This window comes from Gadus macrocephalus, chromosome 14 (genome assembly GCF_031168955.1).
Source record: "Gadus macrocephalus chromosome 14, ASM3116895v1".
Taxonomy (NCBI): domain Eukaryota; kingdom Metazoa; phylum Chordata; class Actinopteri; order Gadiformes; family Gadidae; genus Gadus; species Gadus macrocephalus.
In genome coordinates, this window is record NC_082395.1 from 737,627 (window position 1) to 758,634 (window position 21,008).

The 21,008-nt window shown below is 52.3% G+C and overlaps 1 protein-coding gene across 1 annotated transcript in view; it reads right to left on the reverse strand.

Moving 5' to 3' along the window:
• Positions 1-2,119: 2,119 nt before the first annotated feature.
• kcnq1.1 (potassium voltage-gated channel, KQT-like subfamily, member 1.1) overlaps positions 2,120-21,008 on the reverse strand; it is a 32,980-nt gene continuing 14,091 nt past the window's right edge. Inside the window, exons 6-18 of the mRNA XM_060071954.1 lie at positions 20,084-20,224; positions 18,730-18,840; positions 15,989-16,084; positions 15,790-15,906; positions 14,188-14,335; positions 12,671-12,727; positions 10,593-10,713; positions 4,482-4,557; positions 3,350-3,444; positions 3,055-3,101; positions 2,896-2,957; positions 2,332-2,658; positions 2,120-2,236 (exon numbers count right to left, since the gene is read on the reverse strand). Coding sequence (XP_059927937.1) covers positions 2,120-2,236; positions 2,332-2,658; positions 2,896-2,957; positions 3,055-3,101; positions 3,350-3,444; positions 4,482-4,557; positions 10,593-10,713; positions 12,671-12,727; positions 14,188-14,335; positions 15,790-15,906; positions 15,989-16,084; positions 18,730-18,840; positions 20,084-20,224 — 1,515 coding nt within the window. The remainder of the gene's footprint in view (positions 2,237-2,331; positions 2,659-2,895; positions 2,958-3,054; positions 3,102-3,349; positions 3,445-4,481; positions 4,558-10,592; positions 10,714-12,670; positions 12,728-14,187; positions 14,336-15,789; positions 15,907-15,988; positions 16,085-18,729; positions 18,841-20,083; positions 20,225-21,008) is intronic.

Sequence of the window (21,008 nt, forward strand, 5' to 3'; positions counted from 1 at the left end):
ACCCAGAGCCCTGTTCTACCGCGGTTTGACACGCCTCAGGTACGTTGTTAATGATGGAAGCATTAACTCTACAGTCCAGCGTTGGGTTGAGGTGTGTCAGTGGGTGTGAGGTCGACTCCCAGAGAGATGGAGAGTGGAGGAGATGTGCGAAGGACACAGAACCGAGTGTGTGTGTGAGGAAGGAAAGCGTGTGTGTGCTTTTCCTTCAAATACAATTGCACAAACATGCAGTCAGCAGAGAGCACTGCAGTGACGGCAGCAGGTCTCAGTTTAAAATCACCTCTGTCTGCTTGAAAAATAACTCTGGGACAAAAAATGTAGAATACATTGTGACGGCTGGGTGTAAAGAAAATCGTCGGAAAGAGTTCCTTCCTCTATGGGCGCGGGGACTCCGCTGCCGGGCTGCGCGTGGAGGACAGGCAGTGGCCCGTTTCCTCCCTCAGTGTCGACCAGCGTTCTTAGTGTGTTTGCTCATTGTCTCTGATGGAGCCAATAAACACCACCGTCCTCATACAGCCGCCTCCCCCGCCCCTCCCCTTCACCCCAGGACAATGCCCCCCCCCCGTCGGCCACAAAGCCCGTCCACACTTCCACACACTCCGGAGGGCGCTGGCCGCGGGGCTGACCGGGGCAGAAGGCTGCCCCAGATGGTCCCTTGGTTCTTCTTTCATCTGGTGGTGCTGTGGAGGAATGTCCCGGCACCCCACGGCCGCCGTGTATGGGGGGGTCACCCGGCGGACCCCAGTGTATGGGGGGGTCACCCGGCAGACCCCAGTGTATGAGAGGTTACCATCTGCTGCTAAAGGTCATCTGGCTGAAAGACCCCGCTATTAACCCAGGGGAGGGGGATGATTGTGGCTATTGGACATTTCAACCCCCAGCCCCCCCTCCTCCCTCCCCCAGGGCACCAAGGAGGGTAATTAACTGACCCATACCCCAGTATATATATATATATATATATCTTTATCAAAGGGCTTCAGGTGCAAGTACTGCAAGAATGTAATTTGGTTTTGCCTTTTGAGTATTTTTGTAAAGTGTGTCAGTAATAGTTTATTACTTACACACTTTATTACTTAGTACAATATCGCAAAAAAATAAATCTATCTAAATCTATTATTCTATATAGGTGAATGAAAAGACACATTGATAACTGACAAAATCGGTAATTGAAAGGAAATATTTATAATCTTCAATCAATAAAAAAATAGTAATTATTGATTGTCTTAATTCATTAAAATGATGGGTTTCAAACAATTAAAGTTTCATAAAAATCAAAACGTAAAATTAGAAAATAAATATATGCTAATAATAATGTCAAAAAGCATATTGAGTATATTAGACCAGAATGTTAAATTATGTACATTTGCAAGCAATGCATGGAAGGATTAACAGCAATGCGCAGATATCGTTATCATCGACGAAGGATTAGAACGAAGGATATGCAAGTCTGCAGATAATTAAGATATTTTCTAGGTGTCCTTGGGCTTGTGTGTTTTTAAATAAAAGTCAAATGGATGATATTGGTGTGAAAGGGAGACATCCATGATAACAAGTGATCCTTATCTATAATCACGTTCCCACACATCGGCCTACGGCTCTGAGCGTATCGCAACGACATAAACAGACAGACAGACAGACAGACAGACAGGCAGGCAGGCAGGCAGGCAGGCAGGCAGGCAGGCAGGCAGGCAGGCAGGCAGGCAGGCAGGCAGACAGACAGGCAGGCAGGCAGACAGACAGACAGACAGACAGACAGACAGACAGACAGACAGGCAGACAGGCAGACAGACAGGCAGACAGGCAGACAGGCAGACGGACAGACAGACAGGCAGACAGACCTCTGATATGAGGCTCATCGGCTGAGGTTCACTCTGCTCAGCGTTTGTCCTTCAGATGTCCTCTCTCACCGTCGTCTTTAAACAACGAGGATCAGGTAGAGGAGGGGGGGGGAGGAGTGGTGAGTGGGAGGGGGAGATGAATTAGGCCAGGAGACACTAGGGGGCTGCAGGAGAAGAGGAGGGGGGCCTAGCAACAAAGGAGCAGACAGGAGAGGTAATAGAGAGAGATTAGCTCCAGATTCATGTCGGATGCATCGGATGGAGCACTGCGTGATCCATCGTTAAAAGGGGATCAGGGTTGGAACGGCGTTCTGGGAGGGGGGCCGGGGGTCCAGGGGGGCCGGGGGGAGTCCGGGGGGGTCCGGCCTCAGGAGCTGTCCTGGTCCACGGTGCTGTTGCTGAGGACTGCAGGGGTGGAGGAGGAGGTGGGGGCAGTCTGGGAGGTGGGGGTGGAGGAGGAGGTGGGGGCAGTCTGGGCGGCGGTGGAGGAGGCGATGTAGGAGGAGGTGTAGGAGGCGGTGTAGGGGACGGAGGAGGGGGGGGCCAGCTGCTCGTAGCCGGGCAGCTCGTCGGCCCCCCGGCCGGGCGGCAGCTCGTCGGCCCCCCGGCCGGGCGGCAGCTCGTCGGCCCCCCGGCCGGGCGGCACCCCATCTCCCTGGACTGGGAGGACGTTCCAGGTCCTCCCTCCCTGCGACGGCCGCCTGCCGTCCCGCCACCCCCCCGCGGGCTCCGCCCCGCGCCCCCCCGGCGGCCTCCCCGGGTCCAGCAGCAGCGCCAGGGAGTCGGCCACCCGCCGCAGGGTGTGGTCCACGTGGCTGATCTGCTCACAGCGGGGCGGGGCCAGAGAGGAGAGGAGCACGCGTCAGGGAAAGCCTCCGAACGGCGGCGGCATTAAGGGGGTGAACACCACTCTGCCCCCCCCAGGGGGGAGCGCAGAGTGTCAATACAAAGAATCGATTAAGCAATGTGCACCGGCATTAGCTGCTGCGGCTGAGATCGTAGTGTACAGACAGACGATGTGTTCAGATATGGAGAGGAGCCTTCTTCAGGGCCCTACCTTCTCCTCCATCCTGTGGAGACGGGCCCCGATAGTGTTTGTTCCTCTGTCCTTCAGTCTGTCTGCAGGGAAATAAGAAGCGAGGCGGAGAACCAAACAATGAGACAAGCACAGCGGCGCCATTATAAAGATACACAGATCGATTCCAATGGGCCGTACCTGACGAGGTCTGGAACAAAGTCAGCTTCCCCAGGGACTGGTCCATGCTGGAGGAAGAGAGGAGGGATTTGATTCAGAGTTTATAGCTGTCGTCATCTCTCTCCCTCCCGCTCCCTCTCTGTCTCCATTAGTCACTCATTCGCCCTCATTTCCTCATGAAGCATCGATTCAATGAATACGACCCGTCTTGGAGGGACTCCCCTTCTTCACTCCGTACTGCGGAGTCATCCTCTCCTCCGTGCGTCCGCCCCCCGGCTCCTAACCCTGACCCCAGAGGAGAGCGCGCTGCGTTCACCGTCGCTGCAGCTCCTTGATGCGCACCATCAGGTGCAGATGGCCCTGGGAGTACTGCTCGATCACGTCCCTCACGTCGTACGGTTTCCGCGCTTGCTGTAAAACAAGTTTGGCCAGAGCCGTGGAGCGCGTCATTACCTTCTCCCAGTCGCTGTACGCTTCAGATCTGTTGAATGAGGGCTCTAGCTGTATGGAACAGAGAGACTATCAACGCTTTATTGTGCGACTCCCTGTATCTTCTGTCTCTCATTGTTTATTTCTGTGTTTTGTGTATTTTTTAGGAGCTCAAAGTATGCAGGAATGGCATGAAATATTTTTTAATGAAAGTGTTTCCGACCCGTACACATTAACCTAGCAGCGGTTAGTTACCCGTACACATTAACCTAGCGGCGGTTAGCTACCCGTACACATTAACCTATCGGCGGTTAGTTACCCGTACACATTAACCTAGCGGCGGTTAGTTACCCGTACACATTAACCTAGCGGCGGTTAGCTACCCGTACACATTAACCTAGCGGCGGTTAGCTACCCGTACACATTAACCTAGCGGCGGTTAGTTACCCGTACACATTAACCTAGCGGCGGTTAGCTACCCGTACACATTAACCTAGCGGCGGTTAGTTACCCGTACACATTAACCTAGCGGCGGTTAGCTACCCGTACACATTAACCTAGCGGCGGTTAGCTACCCGTACACATTAACCTAGCGGCGGTTAGCTACCCGTACACATTAACCTAGCGGCGGTTAGTTACCCGTACACATTAACCTAGCGGCGGTTAGCTACCCGTACACATTAACCTAGCGGCGGTTAGTTACCCGTACACATTAACCTAGCGGCGGTTAGCTACCCGTACACATTAACCTAGCGGCGGTTAGTTACCCGTACACATTAACCTAGCGGCGGTTAGTTACCCGTACACATTAACCTAGCGGCGGTTAGCTACCCGTATACATTAACCTAGCGGCGGTTAGCTACCCGTACACATTAACCTAGCGGCGGTTAGTTACCCGTACACATTAACCTAGCGGCGGTTAGTTACCCGTACACATTAACCTAGCGGCGGTTAGTTACCCGTACACATTAACCTAGCGGCGGTTAGTTACCCGTACACATTAACCTAGCGGCTGTTACCTGGAATTTCTTCTTGGCCACGAAGTAGCGCAGCCTCTGCACCACGCGGACGGCACTCCGGTGGGCCCCCGTCATCCTGGGGGGGGGGGGGGGGGAGAACATTCAGTGAATCCATTCAGGCCATCCCTCCGTGGTCAAGTATATATCAGCCATGCCGCTGTTATCAGATATTTTTCGAATCAATATAACTATTGGGTTATTTCCCCGAACAAGCATCCTAATAGATAAACACATGTAGCCAAGATGCTTTGTACACAAGATGCTTTGTGTAGGAGATGCATTGTTTACGAGATGCAGTGTTTACAAGATGCAGTGAATACAAGATGCATTGTTTACAAGATGCAGTGAATACAAGATGCATTGTTTACGAGATGCAGTGAATACAAGATGCTTTGTATACAAGATGCAGTGAATACAAGATGCTTTGTATACAAGATGCAGTGAATACAAGATGCTTTGTATACAAGATGCAGTGAATACAAGATGCTTTGTATACAAGATGCAGTGAATACAAGATGCTTTGTATACAAGATGCAGTGAATACAAGATGCTTTGTATACAAGATGCAGTGAATACAAGATGCAGTGAATACAAGATGCAGTAAATAAAAGATGCTTTTTGTACAAGATGCAGTGTTTACAAGATGCAGTAAATAAAAGATGCTTTTTGTACAAGATGCAGTGTTTACAAGATGCTTTGTGTACAGAAGCTTTGTGGACCAGACAGTCCATAGAAAGGCATTCTGAGCTCCATTGTATTGCTGTGTGATTTATAGGAGCAGCGGTCTGTCAGCCTTTATTAACTTAAGAACACAATGAATGACCATAAGCAAACAGGGAGGGGAGGCTACAACCAAACAAATAGAAAGAGGCCATTTATCTTACGGCTGCAGCAATTCTCCTTGTCAATTCTAGTCTAGTATAGTGACTGTACAAACATTTGTGTGTGGGTGTATGTGTGTTTGACAGTGTGCTGTCTGCATAGGGAATGCAGTGGGGTGTGTGAAGCTAATCACCATCTATACTTAATGGGCAGTGCAGATGGTGATCCATTATTTGTGGTGTATGATGAAGATGAGGATATATTCCACTTTGTACTTCATGAGTTTCTCCGCAAGTCTAATATTAATGGAGATTAGAGCAAAGTTTGTAAGTAGATAAGATAATTATGTAATTTGGTTTCCTTCTATTGGCAGTACTACTGTCATCCTAACACGGCTGGGCGACGGGCGTGGGAGGCGACGCCGAGGGAGAGTCAGCCATCCTCCGTGGCGTTTTGTGTAAAGATGTTTTTGTTGTTGCGTTACAAACCGTTACAAACCACAACAAAATACTATCCAACAAAGCGACATTCTGCAAAGGTCATGTTTTCTGCCTTGTTTTCTGCCAAACAAAATTGAAGCCTTGACAAAGAAACGAAACACGAAACGTTTCCCAGACGCGACGCGGTCACAAAGTCAATACTAAGTGCCGTTTGTCGTGCATCATAAAGCACGGAGGTGAAGCGGGGCGTTAGCTCGCGGCGCTACTGCGCCGCTCCTTCTGCATCGGAACAGGAAGCGGTCAACGAGAAGCACTCGAAAGCAAGTATCATGGCTCTGTTATAAAGAGAGGTGGGACTGGCTTAGGGTGGTGTTGTTCTGGCATAGGGTGGTGTTGTTCTGGCTTAGGGTGGTGTTGTTCTGGGTAAGGGTGGTGTAGGGCTGGGTTAGGGTGGTGTTGTTCTGGGTTAGGGTGGTGTAGGGCTGGGTTAGGGTGGTGTTGTTCTGGGTTAGGGTGGTGTTCTGGGTTAGGGTGGTGTTGTTCTGGGTTAGGGTGGTGTAGGGCTGGGTTAGGGTGGTGTTGTTCTGGGTTAGGGTGGTGTTGTTCTGGGTTAGGGTGGTGTAGGGCTGGGTTAGGGTGGTGTTCTGGGTTAGGGTGGTGTTGTTCTGGGTTAGGGTGGTGTTCTGGGTTAGGGTGGTGTAGGGCTGGGTTAGGGTGGTGTAGGGCTGGGTTAGGGTGGTGTTCTGGGTTAGGGTGGTGTTGTTCTGGGTTAGGGTGGTGTTCTGGGTTAGGGTGGTGTAGGGCTGGGTTAGGGTGGTGTAGGGCTGGGTTAGGGTGGTGTTCTGGGTTAGGGTGGTGTTGTTCTGGGTTAGGGTGGTGTTCTGGGTTAGGGTGGTGTAGGGCTGGGTTAGGGTGGTGTAGGGCTGGGTTAGGGTGGTGTTCTGGGTTAGGGTGGTGTTGTTCTGGGTTAGGGTGGTGTAGGGCTGGGTTAGGGTGGTGTAGGGCTGGGTTAGGGTGGTGTTGTTCTGGGTTAGGGTGGTGTAGGGCTGGGTTAGGGTGGTGTTGTTCTGGGTTAGGGTGGTGTAGGGCTGGGTTAGGGTGGTGTTCTGGGTTAGGGTGGTGTTCTGGGTTAGGGTGGTGTTCTGGGTTAGGGTGGTGTTGTTCTGGGTTAGGGTGGTGTAGGGCTGGGTTAGGGTGGTGTAGGGCTGGGTTAGGGTGGTGTTCTGGGTTAGGGTGGTGTTGTTCTGGGTTAGGGTGGTGTTCTGGGTTAGGGTGGTGTAGGGCTGGGTTAGGGTGGTGTAGGGCTGGGTTAGGGTGGTGTTCTGGGTTAGGGTGGTGTAGGGCTGGGTTAGGGTGGTGTAGGGCTGGGTTAGGGTGGTGTTGTTCTGGGTTAGGGTGGTGTAGGGCTGGGTTAGGGTGGTGTTCTGGGTTAGGGTGGTGTAGGGCTGGGTTAGGGTGGTGTAGGGCTGGGTTAGGGTGGTGTAGGGCTGGGTTAGGGTGGTGTTCTGGGTTAGGGTGGTGTAGGGCTGGGTTAGGGTGGTGTAACATGGCTAACCCTGATCTCATCCCCATCATAACTCCATCACCTCCAGGGGAGGGGAGCGAGGGGACGCATTATGCACACCCGAACCCCCCACCCCCGTCAGCCCGCTGCTCACTGCCTCCGCTGCTCCACCAGGGTGGAGCAGGAAGACTGTGGACGTGATGGAGCGCAGCATGCTCCACCTGGGATATGATACGCTCTAGACATACTCTATATATATAATATATATATATACACACTATACTATCCCGTCATAGTCACGCGTACACCAGGTTCCACCCAGGAAATGCAGAAGCTTTAACACGCGGCGGTGCCTTGGGTCCTCAGAGCGGCTTCTCATCTCACGGTTACTCACCGCTAACTAAAGTTAAGTATCATGGCTCTGTTATAAAGAGAGGTGGGACTGGCTTAGGGTGGTGTTGTTCTGGCATAGGGTGGTGTTGTTCTGGCTTAGGGTGGTGTTGTTCTGGGTAAGGGTGGTGTAGGGCTGGGTTAGGGTGGTGTTGTTCTGGGTTAGGGTGGTGTAGGGCTGGGTTAGGGTGGTGTTGTTCTGGGTTAGGGTGGTGTTCTGGGTTAGGGTGGTGTTGTTCTGGGTTAGGGTGGTGTAGGGCTGGGTTAGGGTGGTGTTGTTCTGGGTTAGGGTGGTGTTGTTCTGGGTTAGGGTGGTGTAGGGCTGGGTTAGGGTGGTGTTCTGGGTTAGGGTGGTGTTGTTCTGGGTTAGGGTGGTGTTCTGGGTTAGGGTGGTGTAGGGCTGGGTTAGGGTGGTGTAGGGCTGGGTTAGGGTGGTGTTCTGGGTTAGGGTGGTGTTGTTCTGGGTTAGGGTGGTGTTCTGGGTTAGGGTGGTGTAGGGCTGGGTTAGGGTGGTGTAGGGCTGGGTTAGGGTGGTGTTCTGGGTTAGGGTGGTGTTGTTCTGGGTTAGGGTGGTGTTCTGGGTTAGGGTGGTGTAGGGCTGGGTTAGGGTGGTGTAGGGCTGGGTTAGGGTGGTGTTCTGGGTTAGGGTGGTGTTGTTCTGGGTTAGGGTGGTGTAGGGCTGGGTTAGGGTGGTGTAGGGCTGGGTTAGGGTGGTGTTGTTCTGGGTTAGGGTGGTGTAGGGCTGGGTTAGGGTGGTGTTGTTCTGGGTTAGGGTGGTGTAGGGCTGGGTTAGGGTGGTGTTCTGGGTTAGGGTGGTGTTCTGGGTTAGGGTGGTGTTCTGGGTTAGGGTGGTGTTGTTCTGGGTTAGGGTGGTGTAGGGCTGGGTTAGGGTGGTGTAGGGCTGGGTTAGGGTGGTGTAGGGCTGGGTTAGGGTGGTGTTCTGGGTTAGGGTGGTGTTGTTCTGGGTTAGGGTGGTGTTCTGGGTTAGGGTGGTGTAGGGCTGGGTTAGGGTGGTGTAGGGCTGGGTTAGGGTGGTGTTCTGGGTTAGGGTGGTGTAGGGCTGGGTTAGGGTGGTGTAGGGCTGGGTTAGGGTGGTGTTGTTCTGGGTTAGGGTGGTGTAGGGCTGGGTTAGGGTGGTGTTCTGGGTTAGGGTGGTGTAGGGCTGGGTTAGGGTGGTGTAGGGCTGGGTTAGGGTGGTGTAGGGCTGGGTTAGGGTGGTGTTCTGGGTTAGGGTGGTGTAGGGCTGGGTTAGGGTGGTGTAACATGGCTAACCCTGATCTCATCCCCATCATAACTCCATCACCTCCAGGGGAGGGGAGCGAGGGGACGCATTATGCACACCCGAACCCCCCACCCCCGTCAGCCCGCTGCTCACTGCCTCCGCTGCTCCACCAGGGTGGAGCAGGAAGACTGTGGACGTGATGGAGCGCAGCATGCTCCACCTGGGATATGATACGCTCTAGACATACTCTATATATATAATATATATATATACACACTATACTATCCCGTCATAGTCACGCGTACACCAGGTTCCACCCAGGAAATGCAGAAGCTTTAACACGCGGCGGTGCCTTGGGTCCTCAGAGCGGCTTCTCATCTCACGGTTACTCACCGCTAACTAAAGTTAAATTGTGTGTAACAATTTTCTCTTTTTTGGGATATTTTTTTGGTGATAAAAAACAAATCCTGTCCGTTCTCGAGCCTGAGACAAAAACATTGATGCACAGCTGCATCCTGCTGCTACTGGGGCCGGACTAACGGGTGGGGCCGGAGTTAACGGGGGGGGAATAACGGGTGGGGGCGGAGTTAACGAGGGGGACTAAGGGGTGGGGGCGGAGTTAACGAGGGGGGACTAAGGGGTGGGGGCGGAGTTAACGAGGGGGGACTAAGGGGTGGGGGCGGAGTTAACGGGGGGGGACTAAGGGGTGGGGGCGGAGTTAACGAGGCCGGGACTAAGGGGTGGGGGCCGGTGTTAACGGGGGGGGACTAAGGGGTGGGGGCGGAGTTAACGAGGGGGGACTAAGGGGTGGGGGCGGAGTTAACGGGGGGGACTAAGGGGTGGGGGCGGAGTTAACGGGGGGGGACTAAGGGGTGGGGGCGGAGTTAACGGGGCCGGACTAACGGGTGGGGCCGGTAGGGTTAGGACCTAACAGCCTCTGTTGTGGGCCCCTACACACACACACTCACTTTGGGGCCCCTACACACATTAACACTCACTGGGACACGTAAGACACAGGCCCCTAACCACACTCACTGGGGGGCCCCTAACCACACACTCACTGGGGGGCCCCTAACCACACTCACTGGGGGCCCCTAACCACACTCACTGGGGGGCCCCTAACCACACTCACTGGGGGGCCCCTAACCACACTCACTGGGGGGCCCCTAACCACACACTCACTGGAGGGCCCCTAACCACACTCAGTGGGGGGCCCCTAACCACACACTCACTGGAGGGCCCCTAACCACACACTCACTGGGGGCCCCTAACCACACTCACTGGGGGGCCCCTAACCACACTCACTGGGGGGCCCCTAACCACACTCACTGGGGGGCCCCTAACCACACACTCACTGGAGGGCCCCTAACCACACACTCACTGGGGGCCCCTAACCACACACACACTCACTGGAAGCCCCTAACCACACACTCACTGGAAGCCCCTACACACACACTCACTGGAAGCCCCTACACACACTAACGCTCACGCAACGCAGCGGCCGCGCCGACGCTTCGATGCAGTCCTGAACCTTTATGGTTCTGCGTCGGGTTTTAGTGAGCGGACCAATCCCAGCCCTCGCTGCTGCGTCGCCTCGACCGAAGGATACGATTTCTGGGAGGCGCGCGTCCTGCCCTTACGGTGGAGGCAAGGAGGGTCCGCAAGGACGCAAGGGGTCCCTAACCCCCTAGCGCTGCGTCCCCGTGGGACCCTAACCAGCCCGTAACACTCACTGGGAGACGGAGGCCACAGGCTCCAGCTCCACCCGCGGCGGGTCCAGCTCCAGGTCTTCAGCGTTGCCGCGGCTCTGGGGACCGGGGGGGAAGTGGACCTCCAGCAGAGCCCCCTTCTTCACTGTACACACACACACACACACACACACACACACACACACACACACACACGCACGCACGCACGCACACACACGCACGCACACACACACACACACACATACATATAGTGACAGACACACACACACATATAGTGACAGACACAGACACACACACACACACACAGACACACACACATACATATAGTGACAGACACAGACACACACACAGACACACACACACAGACACACATACATATAGTGACAGACACACACACACACACACACACACACACACACACACACACACACACACACACACACACACACACACACACACACACACACACACACACACATATAGTGACAGACACAGACACACACACACACACACACACACACATACATATAGTGACAGACACAGACACACACACAGACACACACACACACACACAGACACACATACATATAGTGACAGACACACACACACACACAAACACACACATTTCAATGTCTTTATTTGTGTCCGCATTTATAAAATACATTGCAAGGGCACAAATATTTTCAGTTGCTTTTGATGCCGTACATCCTCGAAACAACATGTTGCAGTACTTGAGTCAAACATACACACACACACACATATAGAGACAGACACACACACACAACCACACACACACACACACACATACATATAGAGACAGACACACGCACGCACACACACACACAAACACACATAGAAACCAACACACATACACACACAAGCAAACACACAAACAATGCCATGCGGTCCTGTGCTACAAGAGCTCTGAAACAGATGAAGAACTGAAGACCTTGGTCTACTAAAGCACACGTGTAGGTCTATTTCACCAAAATCCTACCTTAGAAACCTGAGGCAATACAAACCCCATACCCCTTTAATAAGGCCGTCATTCTCTATAGACTTCAGATGTTCTGATAGCTGATGCCTTCCTCCTCCATCAACCACAGCTGAACAAGGTCGACAACGACGTCTGGAGAATCATCATCCTACCCTTTGAATTTAATCATATTCAGAGGAATACTCCCTGCACCTACAGCACCTATAGCTGCAGCACGCTAATTGGCTTTGAAGGGAATCTCAGGAGGCTGGAAAACATAGCTGCTGTTTCCCTCGCTGTGCTGGGCTGAGGTCGGCTGGTTTATGGGCAGAGAAAACAGATAATAACAGTAGAGTGCTGAGAGAGAGACACTGAGACGGAGAGAGAGAGAGAGAGAGAGAGAGAGAGAGAGAGAGAGAGAGAGAGAGAGAGAGAGAGAGAAAGAGATAAAGAGAGGGAGAGAGAGAGAGAGAGAGAGAGAGAGAGAGAGAGAAAAAGAGATAAAGAGAGGGAGAGAGAGAGAGAGAGAGAGAGAGAGAGAGAGAGATAAGAGAGAGAGAGCGAGATAAAGAGATAAAGAGAGAGAGAGAGAGAGAGAGAGAGAGAGAGAGAGAGAGAAGAGAGCAAGAGAGAGAGAGCGAGATAAAGAGAGAGAGAGAGAGAGAGATAAAGAGAGAGAGAGAGAGAGAGAAAGAGATAAAGAGAGGGAGAGAGAGAGAGAGAGAGAGAGAGAGAGAGAGAGAGAGAGAGAGAGAGAGAGAGAGAGAGATAAGAGAGAGAGAGCGAGATAAAGAGATAAAGAGAGAGAGAGAGAGAGAGAGAGAGAGAGATAAAGAGAGAGAGAGAGAGAGATAAAGAGAGGGAGAGAGAGGGTGAGAGAAAAAGAGAGCAAGAGAGATAAAGAGAGGGAGATAAAGAGTGAGAGAGATAAGAGCGAGAGCGATAGAGATAAAGAGATAAAGAGAGAGAGAGAGAGAGAGGAGAGAGAGAGAGAGAGGGAGAGGGAGTGAGAGAGGGAGGGAGAGGGAGTGAGAGAGGGAGGGAGAGGGAGGGAGAGGGAGGGAGAGGGAGAGGGAGGGAGAGAGGGAGGGAGAGGGAGAGGGAGGGAGAGGGAGGGAGAGGGTACCTGGTGGTGGGGAGCTGAACTGGAGCGATGATAGTGACGGCCAGGACTGCTGACCATCTGAGGAACAGAAAACAGCCACAGAGCGACAGCGGGATGTGATCCACGATAACACATTTTATTCTGACACTTTCATAGCTCATCCTCTGCACTGAGAGGGAGAGGGAGGGAAGGGTAAATAAATAAACATGTTCCAATGGTAAAAATGTAGCTTAAGTTGTGGAGTCTAACAATAAACGCTGGGACGCACAATAATGATGCCGCAAAAATCGATTACCTCTAATCAAATTGATGTGGTTGCCCAATACTTATTATTGGGTTTTATGATTTAGAAATCCAATCAACGGTTCTGTTCTGTCTGTACTTCAAGGGACTAAATACTAAATAAACCACAGAGTTCAATCTGAAAGAACGGCCTCTAAGGTTCAGACACAAAACAGTCACAAAGCAGCAGGGACCCAGCCCCTGAGATCAGACGCCCTCTGCCAGTCGGGGCGACTGGAACAACAACAAGAGAACGTCAACGCAAGCGCTGGAGAATGATAATGCAGGGACAACGAGCGCCTGAGCTGTGTACAGAGAGGACACACTAACAGCGGCTCACAGCGAAACACAAAGTGTGTGTGGAGAGACAGGTAATGCACGGCAAACTACCGCAGAACACGTCTGGAGGCAGATGAGTGAGCTTCACTGCCGGCTTAAGGGATCATATAGAGGCCTGACGATGTCTTCTACCTTATCATTATTATACTCCAAAACATGTTTCAACAAAGACAATCTAATAAACTGCTTTTCTAAAAGGTTTGAATACATTTTGAAATCAAATCCATTCTTTATAAAACGTTTGGTGAATGGAATGCTCTTCAAACAGAACTATTTATACTCGGTATGTGTCGGCTCAGAGTGCTACACATTAGCGCGTCATGCTAATGCACACCGTGAACCCTAATCTCTCACGCTGTCAAACACGCCAACGACATCCCGCATGTCAGGATTAAAGTGCTGCGCTTCCACGACACACCAACACACCGCAGTATTGGACCAGCAACCTTTTAGTCGTAGATGGAGATGTATTTTTAAACCCCCTGGACGATGACCAGTACCTCTATAAGTGCTCTCATGAGGTAATATATGCTTATATATTCAAACCTGTGTTAGACACATTTCTATACACACATTGCCGCCCAAATTCCATGAAATAACGATCTATAAATACAGACCTCTTTGCATCTGTGTGTTTTATAGTATTAGCACTCAGCTGTTTCTACATGAAATGCTCCTAATGAAGTCTTTGTTTAGTGAACTCCAGGAGGTCTCTTCAGCGCTGCAGTTTCCTGAATCAGCATTGATTCATGATTATAATCTGGTCATGTTTTTACGATGAGGCTAAAGCTAGAATCAAGCGTACACATTTCATAAAATATTTGGAGTCAAAGGATGGCACAAAACGATAGAGAACCACGAGCAAAATATGAGTCAACACAACCGCAAAATTAACCACAAATGGATTCATTGTGTACCTGTGCCCACGGTACTGTACACGTCGGAGCTGAGCTCCTTGCCGCTGTCGAAGACGTCGTAGGTGATTCTGGGGACGGTGGGCGACACCGGGCTGGACAGCGGGCTGCTCTCCTTCTCAGTGGTCTTCATCTTCCTCCTCACCTTCACCTGCCCACACAGTAACCGTCTCAGCACGTCGGTGTCCCGATCCCTTATCAGCACTTTATCTACGCAGTTCTAGAAACAGTTTTAGTGAAATGTCTCGGATTGCAGTTCAAGAGGTCTCTTGTCAAGTGTTATTTATTCAATAGCAGTACTTTATCTATCGCCCGGTATGAGGCCGACATTTAAACACACTATCATTAATATCACAAGCGTATCCAAATCTCATATATAATAATAATTAATAATACTTAAAGATTTCTGTTTCTGTTTCGTTCTCTTTTGCCCACTTTGATCAGCGGTCACTTCCCAGAGGACCAGACAGTGGGTCTGTCGTACCCCCCCGTGCAGCCCCCCCCCCCCACTGCCCCCCGTGCCCCCCCCCGTGACCCCCAGCATCACAGCCATCATCACAGCCATCATACTGCTAATGGAAGGGCTTTCAGCAGTGGCTCGATCTCCAAGGTGTCCCCTCACTTCCCCGTAGATAGTGACACAACACACTTCTTTAAAGCGTATTCACGTGAAGCGCCTCAGTCCTTAACTCTAGCACCATGAGGTGTTTATGACCAGGGTTCCTCACAGACTTAGGGTTAGGGTTAGGGTTAGGGTTAGCACCATGAGGTGTTTATGACCAGGGTTCCTCACAGACTTAGGGTTAGGGTTAGGGTTAGCACCATGAGGTGTTTATGACCAGGGTTCCTCACAGACTTAGGGTTAGCATTATGAGGTGTTTATGACCAGGGTTCCTCACAGACTTAGGGTTAGGGTTAGCATTATGAGGTGTTTATGACCAGGGTTCCTCACAGACTTAGGGTTAGGGTAAGGGTTAGGGTTAGCACCATGAGGTGTTTATGACCAGGGTTCCTCACAGACTTAGGGTTAGGGTAAGGGTTAGGGTTAGCACCATGAGGTGTTTATGACCAGGGTTCCTCACAGACTTAGGGTTAGCATTATGAGGTGTTTATGACCATGTCAGGGTGTGGGTGTCTCCCTGTGTTTCCCTCCTGTGTTGATTACTGTTCCCTCCCCTAATGTGTCTCAGCTGTTCCTCGTTGTGTTTGTTATTTAAGCCCTCGTCTTTCCTTTGTTCCTTGTGCTGTCATTGTGGTTGTTAGTTGTGGTTTGCTGTGGTTGTTTGTGGTGGCTAGTCCTGCGTGTTCCGTGTTCCCTGTCGTCTCCCGAGTTCCCTGTAGTCTCCCGAGTTCCGAGTTGTCTCCCGAGTTCCCTGATTCCTGTGCCTTAGCCTTTAGGCCTGAATAAAGTGCCGTTTCCTGAAACCGTCTGCGTTTGGGTCCTACCTGCCTGCTCGCACCACCACCTACCTTAACAGACCAGGGTTCCTCACAGACTTAGGGTTAGGGTTAGGGTTAGCATTATGAGGTGTTTATGACCAGGGTTCCTCACAGACTTAGGGTTAGGGTTAGCATTATGAGGTGTTTAGGACCAGGGTTCCTCACAGACTTCTTGTGCTTGGGGCCGGTCACCGAGCTGGGAGGGAGCGCCGGCCTCTTCCTCAGGAACATCTTGAAGGTCGCCGACTCCGGGTTCTCCACAGCGAAACACCTCCAGGACGTCTGAAGGAAGCAGAGGAGGGAACGTCACAGCCTCGTCGGAGCTCCGGGATCGGGGATGCGTTGCCACGGAGACGCTGAGGACCTGAATGAGGCAGGCGGCAGCGGGGATCTGTCGGTTGAAGTGCTTCTGTCTCTGCTTCTGCTGAACCTTCAGCGCAAAGCCGGAGCCCAGGATGCCCTGGAAGACAACACAACACAACACACCATATCACAACACAACACACCATATCACAACACAACACACCATATCACAACACAACACATCACAACACAACGCACCATATCACAACACAACACACCATATCACAACACAACACATCACAACACAACACACCATATCACAACACACCATATCACAACACACCATATCACAACACAACACATCACAACACAACACACCATATCACAACACAACACACCATATCACAACACAACACACCATATCACAACACAACACACCACAACACAACACACCATATCACAACACACCATATCACAACACAACACATCACAACACAACACACCATATCACAACACACCATATCACAACACAACACATCACAACACATCACAACACACCATATCACAACACAACACACCATATCACAACACAACACATCACAACACAACACACCATATCACAACACAACACAACACAACACACCATATCACAACACACCACATCACAACACAACACAACACACCATATCACAACACAACACATCACAACACAACACAACACAACACAACACACCATATCACAACACAACACAATACAACACACCACAACACAACACATCACAACACAATACAACACAACGACCTGAACCCAGTACCCGCTCTAACACAACACGGCCACTCCAGCCTCCAGACTCACAGCAGAATCAATAGGACTCCTTCAAGCAGTTCATGCCTAAAAGCAAACAGGACTATATCACACAATTAAAAAGAGCTCAAAGTACATTCAGACGGCGGAGGCACCATTCAGGCTCTGCTCCTCAGAGAGGAGGCAGAGACAACATCAGCGCCGCTCTGAAGTGTGTTTACTTTAGAGGACAAATCGTCTGATGATCTGAAGACTCACTTCAACTCCCGATGTCCCAGAGCCAGAGGCCGGGAACCCGTCCATCAAACCAAACGCTCTCCTGGCAGTGCTCAGCCTTTGAGTTGGATTTGATGGAGGTTCCAAACAACATTCAGATTAGCATGTAATGGAGGTCTCTGCTTTGAGCGTGTTCTGAAGGCCGTCAGTCCTCATGTCTCCATTAGCTGCTGCCTAAAGCTCAGCCAAGCCAACTTTAAAAGGCACCCAGTGCAACTTTCGAGGCTTAAAAATAAACATTCAATTTCTAGTCTTTTTTACACGTAGTAAGTTTCAATAACTCCATACCATTACATACCGACATTTAAGCAGCAAAGATGAGACGTCGTTGTGTGGTGAGAACTGATACAAAATCGATAACAACAACAATGCCGCCATTTCCTTTATTTTTTGTAACCTACAATAAATAAAGCAGGCTTCCAGTCAATGGAAAAATGGCTTCTCCCCACTGGCGATTGTTGTTGTTTACGATTTTCTATCAGTTCTCACCACACAACGACGTCTCATCTTTGCTCCTTGAATGTCGATATGTAATGGTATGGAGTTATTGAAACTTACTACGTGTAAAAAAGACTAGAAATTGAATGTTTATTTTTCATTGAATGTTTACATAAAGTTGCACTGGGTGCCTTTAAAGAAGTGTTCACGTGATGGACGCAACTCTCACACCTCAAACATCCTTAAGAGGAATCACATCATCCTCATGAGCCCCCCGTCCACACGTACCACCTCCAGCCACCAACTCCACCCACCACCTCCACTTACCACCTCACGTGCACCCTGTCCACCCTCACCACCTCCACCCTCACCACCTCCACCATCACCACTTCCACCCACCACCTCCACCGTCACCACCTCCACCCACCACCTCCACTTACCTCACATGCACCCCGTCCACCCTCACCACCTCCACCCACCACCTCCACCCTCACCACCTCCAAACCCACCACCTCCACCCTCACCACCTCCACCTCCACCCACCACCTCCACCCTCACCACCTCCACCTCCACCCACCACCTCCACCCTCACCACCTCCACCTCCACCCACCACCTCCACCCTCACCACCTCCACCCTCACCACCTCCACCCACCAGCTCCACCCACCACCTCCACCCTCACCACCTCCACCCTCACCACCTCCACCCTCACCAGCTCCACCCACCAGCTCCACTCACCAGCTCCACCCTCACCACCTCGACACCCAACACCTCCACCCACCACCTCAACACTCACCACCTCCACCCACCACCTCAACACTCACCACCTCCACCCACCACCTCAACACTCACCACCTCCACCCACCACCTCAACACTCACCACCTCCACCCACCACCTCAACACTCACCACCTCCACCCACCACCTCAACACTCACCACCTCCACCCACCACCTCCACACCCACCACCTCCACCCTCACCACCTCCACCCTCACCAGCTCCACCCACCAGCTCCACTCACCAGCTCCACCCTCACCAGCTCCACCCTCACCACCTCGACACCCAACACCTCCACCCACCACCTCCACACCCACCATCTCCACACTCACCACCTCGACATCCACCACCTCCACCCACCACCGGAGAGCACCCCGTCCACCCCCACCACCTCCACCCACCACCTCCACCCACCACCTCCACCCACCCCCGGAGAGCCCCCCCTCAACACTCACCACCTCCACCCACCACCTCCACACCCCCGGAGAGCCCCCCCTCCACACTCACCGCCGGTAGGGCGAAGAAGGAGATGGCGAAGACGGAGAAACACGATGCGATGGTCTTCCCGACCCACGTCTGGGGCACCTTGTCTCCGTAGCCGATGGTCGTGACGGTCACCTGGAGACGGGAACACGACTGAGAGCCGACACACTGCAACACTGGGTGTGTGTGTGTGTGTGTGTGTGTGTGTGTGTGTGTGTGTGTGTATAGGGGCGTTACATCTCCGCCCTTATATATCGCTTACATTATATTATTGATGTATTGTACTGAAGTGCACAGAAATATTGTCATACCTGCAGTGCTTCCATAAAAACTGAGTTGGTGCACGTGTGTGTGTGTGTGCGTGCGTGCATGCGTGCGTGCGTGCGTGCGCGTGTGTGTGTGTGTGTGTGTTTGTGCACGTGGGAGTGTGTGTGTGCATATTTGCACGTGCGTATTTATTATGATTCAATACCATGTCAATCATTTGTTGATAATGAATTAATAAACAGTTCAATTTTGATCAAACACGAGATGTTTCATTATAACAAGAGACAAGATACAAGAGAGCTGTTTCATTGAGGTCAACAGAACGTGCTCTGCACTGATTGGCTGCGCTCCTCAGCCTCTGAGGACATCAGCCGACCCAGGTGGGGTCAGACGTCAGACGGCGTGGGTCAGACGGCCTCCGGCCTCGGGCTGGTGGGTCTCGTGGAGCCCTGGAGCCCAGAGCAGCGCCTCTACCCCGGCTCTGGGAGCGCTGCTCTCACTCTCATTCTGCCGCTGCGCTCAAAGTTCAAACAATTTCAACTTTAACCCGATTGGTGCTGACATCTCGGAGCTCAACCAATCAGATTAGAGCAGAATCCAAACGCCAGCTGCTCTTTAAACCTAGATCAATATTCTAGTTCGGGTTGAGCCCGCCCCTCATGTGTTCACCGCGGGGAGGTGTAGGGTGAGGGTTGAGCCCCCCCTCATGTGTTCACCGCGGGGAGGTGTAGGGTGAGGGTTGAGCCCCCCCTCATGTGTTCACCGCGGGGAGGTGTAGGGTGAGGGTTGAGCCCCCCCTCATGTGTTCACCGCGGGGAGGTGTAGGCTGAGGGTTGAGCCCCCCCTCATGTGTTCACCGCGGGGAGGTGTAGGGTGAGGGTTGAGCCCCCCCTCATGTGTTCACCGCGGGGAGGTGTAGGCTGAGGGTTGAGCCCCCCCTCATGTGTTCACCGCGGGGAGGTGTAGGCTGAGGGTTGAGCCCCCCCTCATGTGTTCACCGCGGGGAGGTGTAGGCTGAGGGTTGAGCCCCCCCTCATGTGTTCACCGCGGGGAGGTGTAGGCTGAGGGTTGAGCCCCCCCTCATGTGTTCATGTAGGGTGCATCCTCTCACCACACCCCACCACAGGGCGTCGGCGTAGCTGCCGAACTCGGTGACCCCGTTGGCGTCCACCGCGTCCTTCTCCGCCAGATACACGAAGTACGAGGAGAAAATCAGCCCCAGGAAGCCGATGTACAGCGTGGTGATCAGCTCCTAGGACGCAGAGAGAGGGTCAGACACAGAGAGAGGGTCAGACACAGAGAGAGGGTCAGACACAGAGAGAGGGTCGGACACAGAGAGAGGGTCAGACACAGAGAGAGGGTCGGACACAGAGAGAGGGTCGGACACAGAGAGAGGGTCAGACACAGAGAGAGGGTCAGACACAGAGAGAGGGTCAGACACAGAGAGAGGGTCGGACACAGAGAGAGGGTCGGACACAGAGAGAGGGTCGGACACAGAGAGAGGGTCGGACACAGAGAGAGGGTCGGACACAGAGAGAGGGTCAGACACAGAGAGAGGGTCGGACACAGAGAGAGGGTCGGACACAGAGAGAGGGTCAGACACAGAGAGAGGGTCAGACACAGAGAGAGGGTCAGACACAGAGAGAGGGTCGGACACAGAGAGAGGGTCGGACACAGAGAGAGGGTCGGACACAGAGAGAGGGTCGGACACAGAGAGAGGGTCGGACACAGAGAGAGGGTCAGACACAGAGAGAGGGTCGGACACAGAGAGAGGGTCGGACACAGAGAGAGGGTCAGACACAGAGAGAGGGTCGGACACAGAGAGAGGGTCAGACACAGAGAGAGGGTCAGACACAGAGAGAGGGTCAGACACAGAGAGAGGGTCGGACACAGAGAGAGGGTCAGACACAGAGAGAGGGTCAGACACAGAGAGAGGGTCAGACACAGGGGGTGATCAGGTCCTGGGACACAGAGAGAGGGTCAGACACAGAGAGAGGGTCGGACACAGAGAGAGGGTCAGACACAGAGAGAGGGTC